Source organism: Arabidopsis thaliana, chromosome 2, assembly GCF_000001735.4.
Source record: "Arabidopsis thaliana chromosome 2, partial sequence".
Classification (NCBI taxonomy): Eukaryota; Viridiplantae; Streptophyta; class Magnoliopsida; order Brassicales; family Brassicaceae; genus Arabidopsis; species Arabidopsis thaliana.
Genome location: NC_003071.7, coordinates 10,389,866 through 10,410,440, shown reverse-complemented (window position 1 = coordinate 10,410,440; position 20,575 = coordinate 10,389,866). Strand labels below are relative to the sequence as shown.

Below are 20,575 nucleotides of genomic sequence, written 5' to 3'. Positions count from 1 at the left end.
TCAAGCCAAAGACCATCACATTTTATATGGTTCCCTCCAAAGTGTCATTCGAATCGAAAAGTAGATGGTTACTACTTGCTAATATGATATGTTTAACCTCAAACAGCACAGTCATTCTAAACACTAACCATCTACTTTTCGGTTCCAAACTTGCTACATTGTGATATGTTCCAAACTTACTACTTGCTAATGTATTAGCCATCGCAAAAATATCTACTATGCTCTCCAATTCAACAACGTATTGCGGCTTTCTTTGCTTTAACGTGCAGCTGAGTCTTGGTTTGCCAAGATTCTGAATGAGCATCCATATGAATAAATGTCGCAAAACTATACATTACATAATTGTATAATAATTAAACATTGGTAAGTGTAGTCATGTATTGCTTACATTTAACCCTCTTAAGATCAGTATAATACTTTCTTTTCCCAACAAAATTGCTAGAAAAAACTTAACCCAAAAGATTTCAGCGCTTTATCCAGTCAATGAAAGTAGTATCCACTAAAGCACTCTTATAAAGCTTGCATAAAGGTTTAATGTCATTTTCTGCCTTTTGTTTTACACCTGAAGTAGTCGATCCAATTTTAAACTCGCTCTCATTCGCATTGCTTGCACGTCTCGAATTGGTAAATGTTATTAACAAATTATTAACATTCTCCTCATCATTCGAAGTATTAATATTATGGAGATTCATGAACTTAGAGTAGAATCCCTTCATGGCTTTATCATCATATATCAACTCTCCAAGGCATTCATAGCCACAACTGGAGTCCCCAACCAACATGCCTAATGACTCAGGGTAACTTGATTCGGAGAACTCTGAGGGGACATCGCATTGATCCTGATGATATCAGTGTTGGTCCGTTTATTAGACTTTCTCGGCAGTATAGTGTTATAGATGGAGTTAGACCTAGTGACCAGAACCCAATGAGGCAATGGAGAGCGGATTTTGTTAAAACCCATAGGAAGAGTCTATGTTCTCCACATGTGCTGATGGAGAAGTGTACTTCAATGGGATAGAATTATGACGGACTAACGATGGAGATGAGCTCACCGGAAAAATAGAGTAATAGACATGGATGGTTGAGTCATTGATCATGGTTTGTATTTGGAGTGCAGAAATGAATCACGAAAGATGAGTAAAGATCAACAGAGCCATTGAGTTATGGAACGACGATGATGAAGGTAAGCTCTACTAATTCATCGTCTTCGTTCCATAATTCATTGGCGCCGGTAAGCTTTACTCATCCATCATGATTCATTCCCGCACTCCAACTACAGACCACATTCAATTACTCAACTACTGCATATCTTCTCTTTTATTCCATCGAGGAGCTCATCTTCGGTGTCAGTCTGTCGCAATTCTATCCTGCCGACGTACACTATTCCATCAACACATGTAGAGGACACATACACATTCTTTGGGTTTAATCAAAAATGTTCTCCATTGCATCATCTGATTTTGGTCTAACTCTATCTGCAACACTCCGCCGTCGAGATAGTCTCATAAACGGAATGACGCTAATAGCCTTGGGATTAATTTGATGACCCATCATAGTTTTCTTGGATCAAACTAACCTAAGCTATTAAGTGTGATGGTAGGGGAATCAAGCGTATCTAGGACGGCCTTAGAGAGTTGACATATGATGTCGAAGTCATGAAGGGGTTCTACTCTTAGTTAATGAATCTTTATTACAATAATGCTTCTCACGATGGTGGAATGTTAGTAATATTATGGTAAACTTTACCAATTCAGAAGGTGCATGCAATGTGAATGAGAGCGGGCTTATGACTAGATCGACTACTTCAGGTTTAAAAAGAAAAGCAGGTAAAGACATTAGACCTTTATGCAGACTTTATAAGAGTGCTTCAGTGGATACTAGTTTCATTGACTGGATAAAGCTTTGGAATCTACCGAGTCACGTTTCCTATAGCCGAGGAAGAGCTTGCTGAAGCATTCTCCCAAATAAGTCTTGAACGAACTACTCCCCTAAGTATGAAATCTCATTTGACAGGTTTAGAAGCCTCTAGAAGCCAAGAGAAGACTTTGGATTTCTAATGGAAAATTATGAATGAAAAAAAAAAAAAGAGAAGACTTTGGAGCTGCAAGAGACGTGCAATATAAGCTCCACATCCAAGAGTGATAATGAGATTCAAGATCAAGACCAAGACATCAAGGACGTGGAAGAGCTCGAAGACATTGATCAAGCTACTCAAGAGGGACTCTAGAAATACCTTTACTTCAAGGAACCGACCAGCAAACGAGCACAAGACGTGATTTCAGAAGTATCTCAACGAAATCTACAAGAAGTGACTCAAAAGACATCTACTAGGCCTAAATCACATCCATGTAAGGTTTATTCAATTTTACTTTGCAGGTCCAAACATCCCACAAACGGCTAGAATCGTTATCAAACGTGCTCCTCAAGAAAGTTTAAGTAGTTTCCTTATTTAGTTTCTTTTCTTTCTAAAAATAATCGTTTTTGTGTTTTGCTTTTATTTGTTTCCTTATTGTGTTTATGCATTTATTTTTTGGCCTTAGGGCTAGCTGAAGGACTCTTATAAAGTCCCTCTTCAACAATTGTACGAATTTTCACCCTTAACAAAGAAGCCGCATTTTCTTACTTATTCTCTTTAAGTGTTATTGAGAGAGTAAGCTTGTTCTTTGTCTTGTGTGTGTTATTCACCAAGGTTGAGTACTGTATCAGAGATCAATCACATATTTGTAGTGCACTTCACTCCACCAACACATCCCTTCCATTTGATCCCACACAAGAGCAGCGGCCGCCATCGTGTCAGTTCTACATCATCGACCATCAATCATTCACAAAATAGAGCGAATGCCAATTTGTGAAGCCACCATCTCTATTTAATACAAGGCCTACCATCGAGTCTTGCATCATACTGATCCTAATAGAGTCCAAAGGTAAGCAATATGTGACTAAAATTACCAATGTTTTTTCTTCCTTAACTTTTATTATTATTATGTAATGTATGGTTTTATATATTTATTCATATGGATGCTCATTCAAAATTTTGGCATACTGAGACTCAACTACACATTCAAAATAGAGTAATTTACGGTATATTGTTGATTTGGAACGCAAAGTAGAGATTCTTGAGATGTCTTATACTTCATTATTCAATTTGAAACGACTGCGCTTTTGAAGGTGAGACATATCACAATAGAAGTAACAACCATCTACTTGTCACTTAGAGTGGCATTTGAGAAAAAACCATATAAAATATGCTAGTCCCTAGTATGGAGGGGTAAATAATTTGAGAATTAACATTAATTTACATTTAATGTAGATAAATAAATATGTATATATATATATATATATACATACTAGGATTTAACCCGCGGTTTACCGCGGGCAATCGGTTTATTTGGTTCTTATACTAAATATTTAAATGAATTTGATATCTTAAATTTATAAATATAAACTTTTTAATCAAACATAACTAAATAATAATTGGGATTTTTTTGGTTGTTATTTAGTGATAAGAGAAATGTGTTAAAATGTGTTTAAAAATGTGTATGTAATTTTAGTGAAAGTAAAATATTTACAAAAATGTAAGATTCACAAAATTGGTATAATATTTTTTTATGATTATAAGTGTTTTTTTAACTATTTGACAGGTTATACACTTTTTTGGCAAAATAAAGACCATATGTTATTTATAATTATATGTTTTTAAAGTGAAGATAAAAAAATAAAATTATTTCACTTATTTTTGTTGAACGGTTTAGATTGAAGGGAATTAATTTTATTGAACGGTTTAGATTCAATCAGATCATATAAAGTTTAGAAGATTGTTAAGACCAAATTACCCTTAATGATTTTGAACAGCAAAGAAGAAAATCCAAAATTGAAATCAAAATTGAGACCAAATTAGACAAAATTTCAATTTGTACTTCCTTTTTAATAATAAGGGGATGTGTGGGTGTGTGTGTGATTTGGTAATAGTATATTTATTTATTTGTTGTTTAAATGATTTTTCTCTTTCTTTTTATGGTGAATGGAGATTTTAAAATTCGACGATTTCAAATATTGTGGATATTTGTGGATTTATTAGTAATATTGTGTATTTATGGATGTATTAGTAATGGAAGGGAATAGGAGAATAGTATGTCGAGATTGTCTATTTTCACAAGCTCCTTTTACGTCAACGAAGACAAAACAGCCATAAAGAATCAGCCAGATTCGTGTATACTAGAGGAGGAGCCGTTTGGGACGTTTTAAGAATGTTAACTGTATATTTGTTGATATTATATTAAGAATCAACAGGCATCTGAATATTGGTCGTGATAATATGGATTTATGAAAGAAAAAAGAGTAATATGTAAACATTGGCATGTGTATGGGTTGAGTTTTTCTTAGGAATTGTGTTTTAGTATTTGATTAAAAGGTGAGTTGTATATTACTATATTGGACTGATATAGTTATCGTGTAGTTTTGAAAATATATAAAGTTTAGAAAACATATACCTAGTGAATCTTAAGAAATATAAATTAGTTTAGAAACCTATCATTTGGAAACCATAAACCTACCGCCATGATTTCGTGGCAGCTTTTGGAGGATTGTCTAGATTAGTTGCTATGCTGTCATGGCACAACCTAAACCCGCAATACCTTCTCTTAGAAGGGGAAAAAATACATTGTTACAAATTTGTAGTATATAAAGGTTAATAAATACACCAAAATGTTAAAATACTAGATAACCAACAACAACAAAATCTTGAACCTTGTGTAAATGTGTGCTTGGTTTTATTTGCAAGAGTAAATAAATTTAAAGTATCTTACTTATTGCAAACTATTTAAATTTTCATAAGAATTGGTGACGTGAGCGACTGCTCAAAGATCAACAAAATGTTTTAACTCTTTGTTTTTTCTAATCCATTAATCTTCCTACAAAATCCAAGAATCTGAGATGTGAAAGTGGCTATAATCAGAAAAATGTTTTTGAGTAAAAATCAGTATATCACCAATAAATAGAACAACTTGTTGAACAATTGAAATAAGATGCCTTTGTAGTGTCTTTATAGACTTGTTTATATATATCCTCTCCAACAACGTAGACTCTGGTCCTATTTTCATCATCCACGTCAATATCAGAACACACTGCCACTTTATTCTCCTCATCCAACAAGAAACTTGCCACATTCACCACGCTCGGTAAATTAAACTTATCATAATCCACTGTTAAGACGAAGTTGCTCCACGACAATTCTATGGTTTCATCAATCTTATTGGTCAACCATATCTTCATCTCATTTGAAAATTCAAGAATCTTTTGATGTAACACTGAGAGTTTTTCTTCCCTAACAACTGATAGAGAAGCAGTATCTTCACGATTAAAACTCTTAAACGGAAGAGGAAAATGCCCAAATCTCTCCCTTGTGAAATCAAAATACAACATGAACATGCCCATTTCTTTATCTCCAGCAACCCAGTAAGTGTTTCTTTTCAAGGGCCCGCCACTTGAAAATACACCATAGTCATGAGTGAAGTAATCAAGAACCCTCCAAGTATCAGAGCCAAACTCATAGATCTCAAACTCAGCAACCCATTGTTTCTGGTCGTTTCTATAATAGCAAGACCTCAAGATTTTGAAGCTATGGCCAGAAGACTTGCTGTTTACGTATCCTAAACCATAGTAATCATCATTCCGAAAACGAGTTCTCGGTTTGATCCACCGGGTTTCACCGGTACTGGAGTCCCAAACCACAAGTCTAGTGTTTCCCTTAGTAGAGCATAATATTAAACCCTCACAGTGGGAAGATCTTAGATATTTTCAAATCCTCTGAATCCTTTAGACGGCAAAGTTTACCAGAAAACTCGATAGATGGATCAACGTTTTTGTGAATTCCATGGTGATCGACACTAACTGAATAAACTCCAAAATTACTCAGTAACATCAACTTACTTGGTGCGTTACCAAAGTTCTTCTTGATGAAGTTTGGATCTCTGAATAAAGCATACCATCGTTTGCAATTTTGCTAGAGACTTGGTTGGAACCCTAGAGAGTATTTCAGATTCCAAATCGTCCGGAAGATCGGAGATCATCATTGTCTTTCTCGTTGTTGCTGATCTGATCACTTGTGGAAGAAAGCGTACAGTATATTTAAGTGTATATAGAAATTAGGGTTTTCGTTACAATAAGCCCATACCATTTATTGAAAACCTTATTATGTGTTGTTAAAAAGCCCATTACCTCCACTGATCTTCTTTTATGTTTTTAGCATATATACTAGAAACTTGGGTCTCAAGCTCTTGGGTTGTACGGTTGTACCCTCTTTTTCTTTTGGATTTGAGTTGTTACAATTTTTCCTATCATCATCACTCCTCAACAAGTTAGATGCAAATGATTCTTAGCTATTTTCTTTTAGAGTGTTCATCAAACATTTCTTCATCTTTTACAAATAGAAAGTTTTCTTCAAAGGTATTGAATAGTTTAGTACGTCATTTCCTTTATAATTTTTTCATCCTCTTTCCTTAGGTCTTGTTCACCTAGTACCAAACCCTTTTTGGCTTCTTCATAAAAATGATGGCATTGCAAAACTCAATTTGTATTTGCTAGATTCGGATTTTCGCAGAACTTACCCTCGGGATTTTAAAGGTAGAAGTGTTGTGATTTAGCCGTATTTATTAGTAATACATACAATATTTTTATTTTTATTTTTTTGGTTAAAAAGCTAGTACATTATTATCACCAAAACCGTTTAATATTGTAGTCTACGGACAGCTTCCAAACTGCTGAATGGATGACGCAATTCATTGCAGTTCAGACACACGAAGTCTCCCTTGACCTGAAACAACAACCATGTAAATGAAAGTGATGAGACAGACTAAGCAGAATGCACAAACCTGTAGACCGAGGTACTTTAGAAACCCTTTAGGATCTTTCAAGTACTTTGGCAATCATAATGTCTAAATGGCTTTACCATGGAATTCATTATGTATAGTATTAAAAAAATCATTATATCAATAAATAGAAACAACTACTTATGACTAAGCTCGAACAAAGGAACATCAATAAAACCAGAAGATAAAGAAAAATCATGAAAATCCTGATGTAAAACTAAGAGTTTTTCTTTCCCAACAACTGATAGAGCTGCAATATCTTCACGATTAAAACTCTTAAACGAAAGAGGAAAACGTGGTTCTATCAGTTGTTGGAAAAGACAAACTGTCGCTGTTACATCAGAAGATATTAAAGCTATGGCCAGAAGATTTTAAACCCTAGAGTTCCGATTCTAAATCGTCCGGAAGATCGGAGATCATCATTGTCTTTCTCATCTCATCCCTCGAGGAAGAAAGCGTTGCGTATATGTGTATAAAAATTAGGGTTTTCGTTACAATAAGCCTAATCGATTTATCTAAAAGCCCATTAGAAAGCCCATTAGCTTCACAAAATGTATTTTAACCCGATTTAAAATTTCGTTTGGGCCAAAGCCATCTTAACCCGACCCATATTAACATCACTGCTTACGCAAACACAACAAGATTTGGAGATTTGTCGTTAAACAAATTTCGCCGACCTACGTATGAGCCGTCGCCTCCAATATAAACCAAAGCCATCCCTAATCCTCGAATTCTTCCTCTCTGAGTTTTTATTCTGAGATAGAGAAAGATGTCAGGTTTAGCTTGTAATTCGTGTAACAAAGACTTCGAAGACGACGCTGAGCAGAAGTTTCACTACAAATCCGAATGGCACCGTTACAATCTCAAGCGCAAGGTTAGAATTCAATCTCTTGTGTTTTCGTTTCGCGATTAAGTTCGTCTATGGTTTATGGATTTGATTTTGGTTCTTCTAGTTCATGATTAGTTTGGTTTTGAAATGTTTATAGATAGCTGGTGTTCCTGGAGTAACAGAGGCACTATTTGAAGCTAGACAAGCTGCTATAGCTCAAGAGAAGGTTAAAGCTGTTGAAGCACCGATGCTTTATAGTTGTGGAATCTGTAACAAAGGTTACAGGAGTTCCAAGGCTCATGAGCAGCATCTTAAGTCGAAGAGTCATGTTTTGAAGGCTTCGACGAGTACTGGAGAGGAGGATAAAGCGATCATCAAGCAGCTTCCGCCTCGTCGTGTTGAGAAGAATAACACTGCTCAATTGAAGGGTTCGATTGAGGAGGAAGAGAGTGAAGATGAATGGATTGAGGTTGATTCGGATGAGGATTTGGATGCGGAAATGAATGAGGATGGTGAAGAAGAAGATATGGATGAAGATGGTATTGAATTTGAGTTGGATCCGGCTTGTTGTTTGATGTGTGATAAGAAGCATAAGACTATAGAGAAATGTATGGTTCATATGCATAAGTTTCATGGGTTCTTCATTCCTGATATTGAGTACTTGAAGGATCCTAAAGGGTTTCTGACCTACCTCGGTCTAAAGGTTTGTGCTTTGTGCTTAGTCTGTCTTAGATCTTTGTTTTTCTTTGCTACTTAGTACTTACATGGTTGTTGTTTCAGGTCAAGAGAGACTTCGTGTGTCTGTACTGCAATGAATTGTGCCATCCATTTAGTAGTTTGGAAGCTGTTCGTAAGCATATGGACGCCAAAGGTCATTGCAAAGTGCATTATGGTGATGGTGGTGATGAAGAAGATGCAGAACTTGAAGAGTTCTATGACTACAGCAGCAGGTTCCATTTCTTCTGCTTTCTCCTCTGTTGTTGGTGTCTAAATGTGCTTGAACTAATTGTGTCTTCTTTTGATGTGTGTTTGTACAGCTATGTCAATGGAGACGAAAATCAGATGGTTGTGTCCGGTGAGTCAGTGAACACTGTAGAGCTTTTTGGTGGGTCTGAGCTTGTGATCACCAAGAGAACCGATAACAAAGTAACGTCTAGGACTCTTGGGTCTCGAGAATTCATGCGCTACTACAAACAGAAGCCAGCACCGTCTTCTCAGAAGCATATTGTCAACTCTCTAACCTCCAGGTTTGTCTTTAACCGATCAGAGATCATTTATCACTGTCTCTGTGTAGAATTTGAATCTGACGTGAATGGGTCTTAAAACACAGGTACAAGATGATGGGTCTAGCAACAGTGCAGTCAAAGGAGGCCATAGTGAGGATGAAGGTGATGAGAGAGATGAACAAAAGAGGAGCGAAAAGCAGTGTCAGGCTCGGAATGAAGAGCAACGTCATCAGGAATCTGCCCAACAATGTCACCTATTAGTCTTGCTCCTCGATTTTCAGGTCTCTCCTCTTTGTTTGATTTTGTGACCAGAGTTTTGGTGAGTAAATCTATCTAAGTTTTTCACTAGTACTCAAGTATCTTAGGCCCATTTGGGTCTCTGTTTTGTCTGATTTAGTCTTTTGAAAATGTTACGTTTTGGCTGAGTTTGTATCTCTTGCCCAGTGCTTTGTACACTCTACATTAATCTATATTTCATTTGGTAGAAGATCAAGAGCTAATCAATCTTTATCTGCTAAATCATAAATCTAGTACACTTTTCACTTATCTATACATTTGTTTTAGATAACGAATGCTCTCGACTTCACTTTCTCTAGCTATCTTGATAAATTGTATAAAGGTAAATGCACAGGTCGATTTACGAGTTCCTCACAAACCGCGAGTAAATCTCGACACGAATATCTTGCATCATCCACTATATCTCTTTATTATTTATCACTCTATTGCTCTCTCTTACAGGCACTACTGTTTCAAAAGAGAGAGGAACAAGTTTAAAGCCTAACTCTTTCCAAAGTCCAACAGCCCAACTTCACAGGAGCCCATCGAAATCATAAGTCTTCTAAACCGGAAAGCTTTTGAGTCGAATAAACTGAACTGAGAGTAAACCGGAGAACTGAATTTATTAAAAAGTAATTATATTATAGATTTACCTCGCCCTAATTGGCGGGAAGCTCTAATCAAAATTGGAGGGAAAATCCCCCAAAAATTCTTTCGTCGCTATTAAAATTCCCCCAAAATCTTCTCTTCCCTTTACTTTGATCACTTTTCAACTTCCTAAATCTCTTCACAGTTACTTTCGATTTTCCGATTTCGTAGCTTCGAAAATGTTCTCCAGCAGCCAATTCGAGCCTAATTCCGGCTTCTCCGGCGGCGGATTCATGTCTTCTCAACCTTCTCAAGCCTACGAATCCTCCTCCTCCACCGCTAAGGTAATATAATCCATCTTCCATTTCGTTCAATTCCACCGATTAGGCTACAGATCGAAAGTTTCCGAATCGCTAAACGTTTCTCTGTAACAATCGATTTTGGAATTGCTAAATCTGCTCTGTATATGTTTTGTGGGAATATGCAGAATCGTGATTTTCAAGGTCTTGTTCCAGTGACGGTGAAGCAAATCACCGAATGTTTCCAATCCAGTGGTGAAAAATCTGGTCTCGTCATCAATGGAATCTCACTAACAAACGTAAATACCATTTCTAGATCTCTTTGTTTATTACCGTTATTCGTCAATATGGTCAAACTTTTACTCAATTGTGTGATGTTTTTGGTATAATTCAGGTTTCACTTGTTGGATTAGTGTGTGACAAAGATGAATCTAAAGTCACAGAAGTTAGATTCACTCTTGATGATGGAACAGGACGAATTGACTGTAAAAGATGGTAAATACTCGGAAACTTTACCTTTTGATAGATGCAAGAGTTGTTTTTCGGTGCAGTGGTTAGTTTATGAAGTTTGTAATTGGTGTTGTTGTGCCTTTCTTATAGGGTGAGTGAAACTTTCGACGCTAGAGAAATGGAGTCTGTGCGGTTAGTATCTTTGGTTTTTGTTTGATTTATGTGGTGAGATCACATTTTTGGTTTTGGATGTGTTTTCTAATTGTTAGCTGTGAAACAGAGATGGAACTTATGTGCGCCTCAGTGGTCATTTGAAGACTTTTCAGGGCAAAACTCAGCTTCTTGTTTTCTCTGTGAGGTATGTTTTGTATTTTTGGTTGTGAAATGCTTTTGATTCCGTTACCATTGGCAATAGACGTTGGTATGTTCTGTATAAGCTTTGTTAGATATTTATATGAAATCGTCTGTTTTGTGTTGCAGGCCTATTATGGACTTCAATGAGGTTACTTTTCACTACATTGAGTGTATACACTTCTACTCCCAGAACTCTGAATCACAGGTAAAGAAAATGCAATATAGCAAAAGATAAATTGTGTTGTTCACAATTTGCAATCGAACCTCCCTCTCTGACTTGTGCTTTCTCAATAGAGACAACAAGTCGGTGATGTCACTCAGTCAGTTAACACCACATTTCAAGGTGGATCAAACACAAACCAGGCAACACTATTGAACCCTGTATGATGAATTCACCAAGTTTTTTTTTTTTTGGTTTTCTTCATGACATTTGTTTCTGTACTTAGAAATAGAATCTCATTATTGTTGCTCGTTTTTAGGTGGTTTCTTCTCAAAACAATGATGGCAATGGGCGCAAGAACTTGGATGATATGATTCTAGACTATCTAAAGCAACCTGCTTGCACGTGAGTTTGAATTTTCTCATTGCTGCCCCCATTGCTCCACTTAAAAAACTGGTCTAATAATAGTTCTGTTCACTGCAGTGCAAGACAACAGGGGATACATATCGATGAAATTGCTCAGCAGTTGAAGATCCCAAAAAACAAGCTAGAGTATGCTTTTTTTCTTTCTTTCTCCTTATAACATCTATCTCTCTTTATTACATTCAGAGTTGTTGAGCTCATGAGTTTGCTTTGTTTTTTTTACTGATGTGTTTATAGGGGCGTTGTTCAATCACTGGAAGGAGATGGTCTAATATACTCGACAATCGATGAGTATCACTTCAAGCACGTGGAGCTTTGATCTATCTAATAGTCATCTAGAGTTTGGTTAATCCGTAGATAGAGTCATTAGTATTGTCTGGTGATTTAAAAGATGTTTCAATATCCAGAACTATTAGGATCACGTCTAGTTCACTTCTGAAACTTTGGTAGTGTCATGCTTAATTCTGGTGTTGGATTGTTTCCTTGTTTCTTTCAATTTGGTAAGCCAACTTCAAAAGTTCAAAGTTGATTTTTTGTTTAATCTGAAACTATATTTGGTTTAAGACAGCGTTTTGTGTTGCAATGTCGCATACTAGAATCAAACTTGTAAATGAAACTGCAATTACATGTTACCAACAAAAACAGATACATAAACTCTGAAAACCCTAATTTGCCTCTAGACAAAACAATGAAACATAAAAGTGAAAACCCTAAACACACTTCCGAAACAAGCTAAGTTTACAAAGTCACTAAAGACCACAAAATAAAACCCTAATTAGACTCTGCTATTTGTCAACAGGTTTGCGACAGAGAGGGCAAGAGTTATTATGACCAATCACCCACTTGGTGACACATCCTTCATGATAACAATGCTTACAATAAGGCATCTGGCAATAATTCTCAGATCTCGACATATTCTCCAAACAGATTGCACAAGTCTCCGATTCTTCTTCTTGGTCCACATCTGTTGCTGACGGAGAAGAAATACAAGGGACAACACTGTATACCTTTTGAGTCAATTTGACAGAGACAATCATGAATAAAGGTTGTTGTTGTGAGTAAAAACTTTGACTTCTTTGTCGTTGGGCTTCGACAATCTTAGAAGATATCTGTTCGGACATGACATGATCGTGGAGTTGGCTTTGGAGACGGTGAAAGACGTCGTTTGGTTTAAAACATGGTAGTTTCAGAGAGATTAGTGGGTCGTGGCAAGAAGAATCAGGGTAAGAACCGAGACTCGTGACACTATCATCTTTCTCTTTAATGAGAAATTCCTCGACTTCTCTATGTAGACTGATTACTACGGTGCTTAAGAACCCTAATGACCGACCTTGAGACCAAGCCTGAACATGAACATCGAGTTTGAATGATTCAGTATCCATTCTCGTAGTGAAAATTAGACAAAAAATCAGAGAGAAAGATGATTCGTAAAAGATTAGATGAGAGAGGAGATTGTAGTGAAATCTGAAATTGTGGAGAAGTGAATGTGTAATGTTATGTTTATATAAGCAAAACTCTGATTATAATTGTTCGAACGCGTTAATTGTAATTTCCTTTCTTTATTCTAACCGTTAATGTAATTTCCTTTTCTCCATATTACCTTGTTTCCTTTTTTTCTTGTTGGTAAAACATCTCGTTATACCAGAGTGCTTAAACCAAACCATTTTTCCTATTGTAATTTGCCGGTTTATATTGTGTTGTTTGATTTTCCTCAAATACTTTAACTAATAACCAAAATATATATATATATATATATATTTTTTTTTGGATAACCCAGGTATCCCAAGCCCAATGGGCCCAGACTAGCCCACTGCGTGCGTCCCGAAGACGGCAAGAGTAGTTCTTCAAATACTTTAACTAATAACCAAAATATATTTTGTTACAATAATAAAGAGATTGTTAGATAAATTGTGATATTTCACAATCTCTTTGATTTTTTTTTTTTTTTTCTGGTTATCATCATGTTGATGTGCTAATTGTGTTATATGTTACTTGGGAGCAACCTAATATTTTATCAAATGCTTTTTAAAGACCTCTATAGTATTCATGTTTTCTCTGACTTAAGCTGGCAAAAACATATTTCAAGTGAAAAGTTGCTTTTCGTGTAGAAAATTGGATTATCCAAAACGCTAATGTGTTCAACATACTTGAAAAGAGTGGTTTATGTGCTGCAATCATCGAAAGTTTTAGGGTCTTATGTAAAACATTTAATCCTATATATCAATTTAAGAGGAGTTTCCAACCAATATAGTTCACCTAAATCCAACTGTAAAATTCGAAACCGAAACTAATCTATATATATATATATACCAAAAAAATGAAGCTAAAACTACCAAAAAGATTGGCCATGGAAGAGCAAGTCTTGGGACAAAGCCACGACTGTGAAACCGGTTGTTGGAAATGAGTCAACTCTTGTTTGTTCTATGTCCTATAGCTTCTCTGGAGAATCAGGATCTCTGCTTTTATATGAGATTAGTAGTCCTAATGTGTCAGTTTTGATAATTTATAAATTTCATTTGTAAGTCTTTTGTGTTTTGATTGTCAGGAGAAGTGTAAGAACACAGACTATGTTCAGATAACTATCGAGTCATACACACGTATGAGTAAAATAGAGGATCAGGCCAAATTATTTGAAGTTGAAGTTAAATCTTAAAGAAAGACTCAATCATGCTTACTCTGAGTTTACGACTAAAGAATGATTCTTTAACATGGAAAAGTCGCTGAAGCAGCTGTTTCAGGTTAGAGCACAAAACCTTTCATAGTTCTTGAGATGTTATGTGAGCAATTCTTGTGTGTTAGTATTAGAAATTTAGAAAATACAGACTGTTTAAAGATGTTTTTGTTACTGATTTGTCTTTTGTTCTTTAGCACTTAAACGTCAACTTGAATCTGTAACACTCTTAAAGCTGCAGATAAGAGTGACCAGAAGCTGCAAGATGTGACTCTTGCTAAGACCACTCACTGGGGAAAGATCAAAGCTATGCTTGAAGAAAAGATCGATGAATTGAGCCAAGGACTTCACCGAGTAGCTTCTGACAATGCAGCACTCACTAGATCGTTGCAAGAACGATCTGAGATGATAGTAAAGATTAGTGAGGAGAGGTCTAAAGCTGAAGCTGATGTGGAAAAGCTGAAAGACTAATCTTCAGTTTGCTGAGAGAGAAATTGAGATCCGCAACAATGAAGAGAAAAACATGAGTTTGAAGTCAGCGGAAATCGCAAATAAGCAGCATCTGGAAGGTGTGAAAAAGATTGCAAGACTTGAAAAAGAGTGTCAAAGGCTAAGAAGGCTTCTACAAAAGAAGCTTCATGGTCCTGCTGCTATGTCTCAGATGAAGATAGAAGTTGAAAGCTTAGGGCATGAATTCACAGACCCTCAGGCACATAGGAACATGTCTCAAAATCACAAATTCACAATACACACTTCGCAGAGGCCGATATTTCTGCTGAACATCTCGCTTCCCGTAACAATGAACGCCTGCTTAAGTCTGGTATTAGATTGTTTCCTTGTTTATTTCATCTTTCTAAACGAATACTGTTCTTGGTTCAGATAAAAATTTATGTTGCTTGCCAATCAAGATTTTTGTTAAAAACAAGAAACAAACTTGTAATGTAAGCATTACAATTCGAGAATCTGAATTTTAGTTCTTCAAGTTCACTTGTCTTTTATCTGAATAAAAATTCGATTTTAACATCAATGTTGTGTATCATACAAGTATCAAACTTGTAATGACAATTTTTAAGTGAATTTCAAATTGAGACTCTGAGTTTTATTAAAGTAAACTGCATTGAATGTTGTCAACAAAAAGGTATTGAGATCAATACATAGACAATGAGAAAACCCTAATTAGCATCTTAAACGTCTACGACAGAGATTAAAACTAAACTTAGACTTGCGACACACGAATAAAACCCTAATTAGACTCTTGTTGTTCGTAAACAGGTTCCCCACAGAGAACATGAGTAACGACACAATCTTCATGAAACAGATGCGAGTTCGATTCTTCTACTTTGCTCTCTTAGTCAAATCTGTTGCCAACGGAGAAGCGTTACAAGGCGCGTAGGTGTATAACTTCTGTGTCAATTTGACGGAGACTAGCATGAATAAAGGTTGTTGAAACGGAAACTGATCAATACTTTGAGTTCCTAGTTGGGCTTCGAAAATCTGATCAGCTATTTCTTCGGACAAGACATGATCGTGGAGATGATCTTTGAGTTTGCTACGGAGAGTTAGATAGATGTAGTCTGGTTCGGAGGTTGGGAGTTTCAGAATGATTAGTGACTCGTCGGGAGTAGAAGAATCAGGGTAAGATCCGAGGCTCTTGATGCTATCAACATTCTCGTCATATTCCTCCAGATCTCTGTCAAGAGTGATTATTACCGTGCTTAACAACCCTAACGACGGATCTTGAGACGTAGTCGTTACTTGAACATCGAGTTTGATTGATTCAGTTTCCATCGTCGATCGTAGTGAAATTAGACAAAACTCAGAGATAGAGAGAAAAGATTAGTCGTATGGGAGAGGAGATTGTTGTGAAATCTGAAATTGTGGAGAAGTGAAGGTGTAATGTTATGTTTATATAAACAAGAAAACTCTTGAGGATAATTTGTTCTAACGCGTTAATGTAATTTCCTTTTTTTTCTTCCATATTGTCCTTTCTTTCTTATTATCTTCTTAAAAGCATTTTTATTGTTGTATTTCCTTTTTTCTTGTTGGTAAAACATATCTTCAAAAATAAAATAAATAAAATAAAACATCCTATGACCCTGTCACAACTTCCTGATTCTAGCTTCGGACCTCAAGTTGTTGAAGAATTGACTTAATAAAGATTAGGATGGACTTGTCTACGTTGGCTCTGTATCAATAACGCAAACCTCAGAACCAAAGGTAAAAATAAAACAGTCTAAAGCCAAATATAGAGGTAACAATAAAGTCATGTTCAAATTTAGCCAAAACAAATATAAGTAAATGTCTCTCCACCATTAATCTTGAGCTCCTCTTAAGGTCTGTATATATACCCAACCTGATCCTCTTATTGCAAACTCAGGCTTTGAGGTTTGAGCTTTTACTATAGAATAATAAGGGTAATAAACAAAGACACCCAAAGATGGGTCTCAAGGTCTCCTCTTCTCTCCTCTGTCTCACCATCTTACTCGCTGTTTCATCCATTGTATCAGCGGTTAACATAACCCGAGTGCTCGAGAAATACCCTGAATTCAGCACCATGACCGAGCTTCTTGCCAAGACCGAGCTCACACCAATTATCAACAAACGTCAGACCATCACCGTGCTGGCCCTTAACAACGATGCTATCGGTTCCATCTCTGGTAGACCCGAGGAAGAGGTCAAGAACATTCTTATGAACCATGTGGTTCTTGACTACTTTGATGAGCTTAAGCTCAAGGCTCTCAAGGAAAAGAGCACATTGCTCACTACCCTTTACCAGTCCACCGGTTTGGGCCAACAGCAAAACGGTTTCCTCAACTGCACCAAATCTAACGGAAAGATTTACTTTGGTTCTGGTGTGAAAGGCGCTCCTCAAACCGCTGAATACATCACAACCGTTTTCCGTAACCCGTACAATCTCTCTGTGGTCCAGATCAGCATGCCCATTGTGGCACCTGGACTCGGGTCTCCGGTTAAGGTTCCTCCACCACCACCCATGTCTTCACCACCGGCCCCATCTCCCAAGAAGGGTGCAGCCACTCCAGCTCCAGCTCCTGCTGATGAAGGGGATTATGCAGATGCTCCTCCTGGTTTAGCTCCAGAAACCGCACCTGCATCTGCACCATCAGAAAGTGATTCTCCAGCTCCAGCTCCAGATAAGTCTGGCAAGAAGAAGATGGCAGCAGCTGATGAGGCTGAACCACCTTCTTCTGCTTCTAACACCGGTTTGAGCTTCGGTGCTGTCCTTGTTCTCGGGTTTGTGGCTAGCTTTGTTGGGTTCTAAGATGATTTAAGACAGCGAGTCGAGGATAAATTAAACTGATAATGAGACTCGAACATAGACAGAGGCAATGGTGATACGAAGTGGATCAAAGACACTAACAATTTCTACTCACATTATTGTACCTCAATCATTTATCATTAGACAATGAAAGTGTGATGTTCTGTCCTGTGAAGCTTGTATTACCACATTGTAACTAAATGTTTTATCTTCATTCATCCAATCCGTAACGTAATTGAACGCCAAACACAATCCAACAATAAATGAAACGAAACGAATTGCTTCAAACTAGCATTACGAAGACAGACTTAATCCCATATATATCAGGAAGTTTTAGCATAAAGAAACTGCACAAAGCCGATCAAGCACTACCAAACGACGAAACCGTGCTCAAATGGTTTTCACCAATATATCAAAATTAAGCCTAAAAAATCCTGCAGTTGCTCTAGATAGTCAGATATTGAAGCCTATTAGCCGAGGGCCAAGGAGGAAACGAAAGACTCGGCATTGGTAGAACCTACTAGCTGTGTTACTTAATCTTCTCTACGATGTCCGCAATGACCTCTTCCATGTTAAGTTCCTTCATCGGTGTAAATGGGCGCTTCATAGCCTACATAAGAAAATCACATCATCTTCTATATACATCTGAGAATAAAGAACATGAAAGCAAACATTTTCTTATTGTACACCTAGTCACTAACAATCAGATCTGCTAGTTTGTTCTTATTTCAAACAACTTAGCACTCAACTTGATTCAGTTAAAAAGCAAACAACCAAAGGCCATTTTATGAATGCTCTAACAAAACCTCATTGGTGATCAGTTGACTCAGCAAAAATAGCCTCAATTTCGTGTGAGCTTAAGAAAATAAAGTTGATTTTCACTTTTTAAAGTATACCATCAAAGAAACTATGTTATGCGAATAGATACAGACACGACGAGAAACATCAATCCAACTGGAACAAGTCACTCACATAAGTGCGACTAACTGGCATACTACATTCAAGTATGAGAGTGAAAAACTTACCAAAAGACTGATGAATGTCTCGCCGCCTTCCTCTCGAATCTCAAAGCAACCACGCCTTGGCTGTTAAAGCAGATCAAAAAGGAAAGAATTAGCTTATTAATGCACACATTGGTACAAACAATCATAAACAACAAGCATCAATGACAAATATATACATCTGCAGCAAAAGATTCACTACCTTATCAGGATTCACAGTGACAATGATGCCAGGAACAGCTTCCTCTAGACCTTCCTTCACCTCATTAGCCCTCTCCTTGAATGATTTGCATTGTTTGCTTCAGGAAAACAACAACAAACAAACATCAGCAACATAACGAAACCTAACATCAATCAAAACCACACTAAGAAACATAACCAAATACGATAATAGATCACATTTCAACCTAAGCAACGAAATTGAATCAATTATATAGGCGAATGACACATTGTGTACAAAACCAAAGATTAGCTTCAATATCGGAGAACAAAATCCCTAAATACTCGCTACTACATTTTCCCCCAATTTTCTCCAGAAACTCTAAAAGAAAAAAACCAAAGCCGAGAGAGACATTTCGTTTACCAATGCTCGATCACAATCTTCTTCTTATCGGAGTCGTCATCTTCTTCTTTCTCTGCAGCATCATCATCTTCCTCCTCCTCTTTCTCGATTTTCACAGCTACCTCTTCTTTCTTTACCTTCTTCTTCGCAGCTCCAACATTCTTCGCTTTCGTCGTCTTCCGTTTCTTCTTCTCCGGAGATTCGATCTTCATGAGCTTAGAAGAAGAACCATCTCGCTTAGTATCGCTTCGAGTCTTTCGATCCATGCTTCGAAGCATCCTCGTATTCGCTATAGCTTTCCCTTTTCCTTCTCCGTCAACCTTCTTACTCGCCATTTGTACGGAACTAAAGCTCTGTCAACCTCCGCACCAAATGGGCTCTCTGTCTCTCTCTAGATATTTCACTTTTTTTATATTTTTACTTTTACTTTAGTTAAAAAGACGTTAGAAGGTTAAAAGTTACCTTGGAAGGACACGTCATCAAATTTTTAATGGACAGTCAAGATTAACTGATGAATAATAAAGACACTGACACTGTTCGATTATGGTCGCTGTGATAATAAAAGGCGTGTGTTTAAGTGATCATCAGTATAACACATCGTGACGTTTTATTTCTAAAGATTAGCACAACATGCTGTTTGGGTCAATCAATGGAAAGAAAACGTTGCAGAAGTTGCTGATTAATCAGTGGAAAGAAAACGTTTCAGGATTAGTAAAACATACTTAAAAGAAGATAGTTAATGATTATGAAAAGACCTTAAACAAGCCAAGAGTAGTCCAAGACTACTTGGAAATTGGAACATAGGGAGTATTCGAAGAGTCAAAACATAAAATAGCCAAATAGGTTAAAAACAAAATTTAGCTAAGAAATGGAATCTGTCATTAGTTAACCACCTAAGTCGATATATACTATACTGTTGGGATTGGACTACTAGGTACGTGTCCATCTCGAAAGATTGTTGCTTGCAAATTTGTGCAAAGATTTATTAAATTTAGATAAAGACAAATTACAAATCAAAATCAAAGACTTTTATTGATTATCGTACGGTAAAAATACCAGAATTATATTTGAAGTGTGTTACAAGTAGCATACCAAGCATGAATTCCGCATCAAATCAATACTTTCTTCCATGAATGTGTCATTTTCTCGATTAAGTAGATATGTTTATATCAACTTGTAATTTACTAGTGATTTATGAGTTACCGATATTTCATATACATGTTGATGTAAATGTCGACATGTATATGAAATATTGGTAACTCGGGTAGTATATAATCACATGTAGAGCTAAATTGTGGTGAGTGGGTTAATTGACTCCATGCTATTTTTTTTTAATTTATTTATAACCTTAAATAACATAAAATAAAAAAAAATTTGGGGTCAAATGACCCACTCACCACCACAAAGTTATATGAGATTGTTTTAAGATTATAAAAATATGCTACAACTCCATACAAACGAAAAATTCAAAACTACAATTGAAGTAAAATATAGTGGGATGATACTTTCTTAAACTTATATTGGGAGCATTTTTGTGTTGTAAAATTACAATCTTTTTGGACTAAATAACTGATTCATGCTCTTTTTTCTGAA

At 36.5% G+C, this 20,575-nt stretch overlaps 8 protein-coding genes, 4 long non-coding RNA genes and 1 other non-coding gene across 14 annotated transcripts; 6 read left to right on the top strand and 7 right to left on the bottom strand.

Annotated features, from left to right (window-relative positions):
• Positions 1-745: 745 nt before the first annotated feature.
• On the bottom strand, positions 746-1,061 carry AT2G08050. The gene has a single exon (NR_140272.1). It is a non-coding gene; the product is annotated as an other RNA (long non-coding RNA).
• Positions 1,062-1,899: 838 nt separating this feature from the next.
• Positions 1,900-2,781, bottom strand: AT2G08045. The gene is made up of 2 exons (NR_140271.1): positions 2,233-2,781; positions 1,900-1,985 (listed from the first exon to the last, which is right to left on the bottom strand). It is a non-coding gene; the product is annotated as an other RNA (long non-coding RNA).
• A 2,009-nt stretch (positions 2,782-4,790) lies between these two features.
• Positions 4,791-6,068, bottom strand: AT2G24510 (F-box associated ubiquitination effector family protein; the record flags this gene model as incomplete). Its single annotated transcript, NM_128012.2, has 3 exons — positions 4,791-4,944; positions 5,077-5,745; positions 5,985-6,068. 3 exons carry the CDS (start codon positions 6,066-6,068, stop codon positions 4,894-4,896), a joined length of 804 nt encoding a protein of 267 aa, NP_180027.2. The 3' UTR covers positions 4,791-4,893.
• Positions 6,069-6,086: 18 nt separating this feature from the next.
• Positions 6,087-6,292, top strand: AT2G08040. Its single transcript, NR_140270.1, has one exon. It is a non-coding gene; the product is annotated as an other RNA (long non-coding RNA).
• Positions 6,293-7,070: 778 nt separating this feature from the next.
• On the bottom strand, positions 7,071-7,211 carry MIR5019. The gene has a single exon (NR_140269.1). It is a non-coding gene; the product is annotated as a microRNA ath-MIR5019 precursor (primary transcript).
• A 295-nt stretch (positions 7,212-7,506) lies between these two features.
• FZF (Zinc finger protein 622) lies at positions 7,507-9,811 on the top strand. Its single transcript, NM_128011.5, has 5 exons — positions 7,507-7,740; positions 7,853-8,398; positions 8,476-8,645; positions 8,733-8,942; positions 9,026-9,811. The coding sequence occupies exons 1-5, from the start codon at positions 7,636-7,638 to the stop codon at positions 9,180-9,182; spliced, it is 1,188 nt and encodes a 395-aa protein (NP_180026.1). The 5' UTR covers positions 7,507-7,635; the 3' UTR covers positions 9,183-9,811.
• RPA2 (replicon protein A2) lies at positions 9,639-13,064 on the top strand. Of its 2 annotated transcripts, NM_001124904.1 has the most exons (11): positions 9,943-10,129; positions 10,273-10,383; positions 10,479-10,579; positions 10,685-10,726; positions 10,815-10,892; positions 11,015-11,093; positions 11,183-11,269; positions 11,368-11,453; positions 11,532-11,600; positions 11,709-11,971; positions 12,271-13,064. In NM_001124904.1, exons 1-10 carry the CDS (start codon positions 10,025-10,027, stop codon positions 11,788-11,790), a joined length of 840 nt encoding a protein of 279 aa, NP_001118376.1. In that variant the 5' UTR covers positions 9,943-10,024; the 3' UTR covers positions 11,791-11,971; positions 12,271-13,064. The 2 variants fall into 2 exon arrangements, with proteins under 2 accessions (NP_565571.1, NP_001118376.1); NM_128010.3 differs by lacking the exon at positions 12,271-13,064 and having other exon boundaries at positions 9,639-10,129; positions 11,709-12,037.
• AT2G24480 (Zinc finger, C3HC4 type (RING finger) family protein) lies at positions 12,257-12,853 on the bottom strand (the record flags this gene model as incomplete). Its single annotated transcript, NM_128009.1, has 1 exon — positions 12,257-12,853. One exon carries the CDS (start codon positions 12,851-12,853, stop codon positions 12,257-12,259), a length of 597 nt encoding a protein of 198 aa, NP_180024.1.
• A 754-nt stretch (positions 13,065-13,818) lies between the features above and the next one.
• On the top strand, positions 13,819-14,613 carry AT2G24470 (filament-like protein (DUF869); the record flags this gene model as incomplete). Its single annotated transcript, NM_128008.1, has 2 exons — positions 13,819-13,861; positions 14,378-14,613. 2 exons carry the CDS (start codon positions 13,819-13,821, stop codon positions 14,611-14,613), a joined length of 279 nt encoding a protein of 92 aa, NP_180023.1.
• A 166-nt stretch (positions 14,614-14,779) lies between these two features.
• Positions 14,780-15,023, top strand: AT2G08030. Its single transcript, NR_140268.1, has one exon. It is a non-coding gene; the product is annotated as an other RNA (long non-coding RNA).
• A 27-nt stretch (positions 15,024-15,050) lies between these two features.
• Positions 15,051-16,112, bottom strand: AT2G24460 (C3HC4-type RING finger protein). Its single transcript, NM_128007.2, has one exon. The coding sequence runs from the start codon at positions 15,928-15,930 to the stop codon at positions 15,478-15,480; it is 453 nt and encodes a 150-aa protein (NP_180022.1). The 5' UTR covers positions 15,931-16,112; the 3' UTR covers positions 15,051-15,477.
• Positions 16,113-16,464: 352 nt separating this feature from the next.
• FLA3 (FASCICLIN-like arabinogalactan protein 3 precursor) lies at positions 16,465-17,654 on the top strand. The gene has a single exon (NM_128006.5). It carries the CDS (start codon positions 16,580-16,582, stop codon positions 17,420-17,422), a length of 843 nt encoding a protein of 280 aa, NP_180021.1. The 5' UTR covers positions 16,465-16,579; the 3' UTR covers positions 17,423-17,654.
• Positions 16,507-19,366, bottom strand: AT2G24440 (selenium binding protein). Its single transcript, NM_128005.4, has 4 exons — positions 19,004-19,366; positions 18,623-18,719; positions 18,445-18,504; positions 16,507-18,029 (listed from the first exon to the last, which is right to left on the bottom strand). The coding sequence occupies exons 1-4, from the start codon at positions 19,315-19,317 to the stop codon at positions 17,949-17,951; spliced, it is 552 nt and encodes a 183-aa protein (NP_565570.1). The 5' UTR covers positions 19,318-19,366; the 3' UTR covers positions 16,507-17,948.
• Between the last annotated feature and the right edge of the window lie 1,209 nt (positions 19,367-20,575).

Bases quoted from the DNA above. Each gene is read 5' to 3' on its own strand.
- FZF (NM_128011.5), top strand. From the start codon at position 7,636: ATGTCAGGTTTAGCTTGTAATTCGTGTAACAAAGACTTCGAAGACGAC. The intron at 7,741-7,852 runs GTTAGAATTCAA...AAATGTTTATAG, and splicing joins GTTACAATCTCAAGCGCAAG to ATAGCTGGTGTTCCTGGAGT. The intron at 8,399-8,475 runs GTTTGTGCTTTG...TTGTTGTTTCAG, and splicing joins TGACCTACCTCGGTCTAAAG to GTCAAGAGAGACTTCGTGTG.
- RPA2 (NM_001124904.1), top strand. From the start codon at position 10,025: ATGTTCTCCAGCAGCCAATTCGAGCCTAATTCCGGCTTCTCCGGCGGC. The intron at 10,130-10,272 runs GTAATATAATCC...GGGAATATGCAG, and splicing joins CCTCCTCCTCCACCGCTAAG to AATCGTGATTTTCAAGGTCT. The intron at 11,454-11,531 runs GTGAGTTTGAAT...TGTTCACTGCAG, and splicing joins CTAAAGCAACCTGCTTGCAC to TGCAAGACAACAGGGGATAC.
- AT2G24460 (NM_128007.2), bottom strand. From the start codon at position 15,930: ATGGAAACTGAATCAATCAAACTCGATGTTCAAGTAACGACTACGTCT.
- FLA3 (NM_128006.5), top strand. From the start codon at position 16,580: ATGGGTCTCAAGGTCTCCTCTTCTCTCCTCTGTCTCACCATCTTACTC.
- AT2G24440 (NM_128005.4), bottom strand. From the start codon at position 19,317: ATGGCGAGTAAGAAGGTTGACGGAGAAGGAAAAGGGAAAGCTATAGCG. The intron at 18,505-18,622 runs GTAGTGAATCTT...CTGCTTTAACAG, and splicing joins TCACTGTGAATCCTGATAAG to CCAAGGCGTGGTTGCTTTGA. The intron at 18,030-18,444 runs GTAAGTTTTTCA...TTTCTTATGTAG, and splicing joins AGACATTCATCAGTCTTTTG to GCTATGAAGCGCCCATTTAC.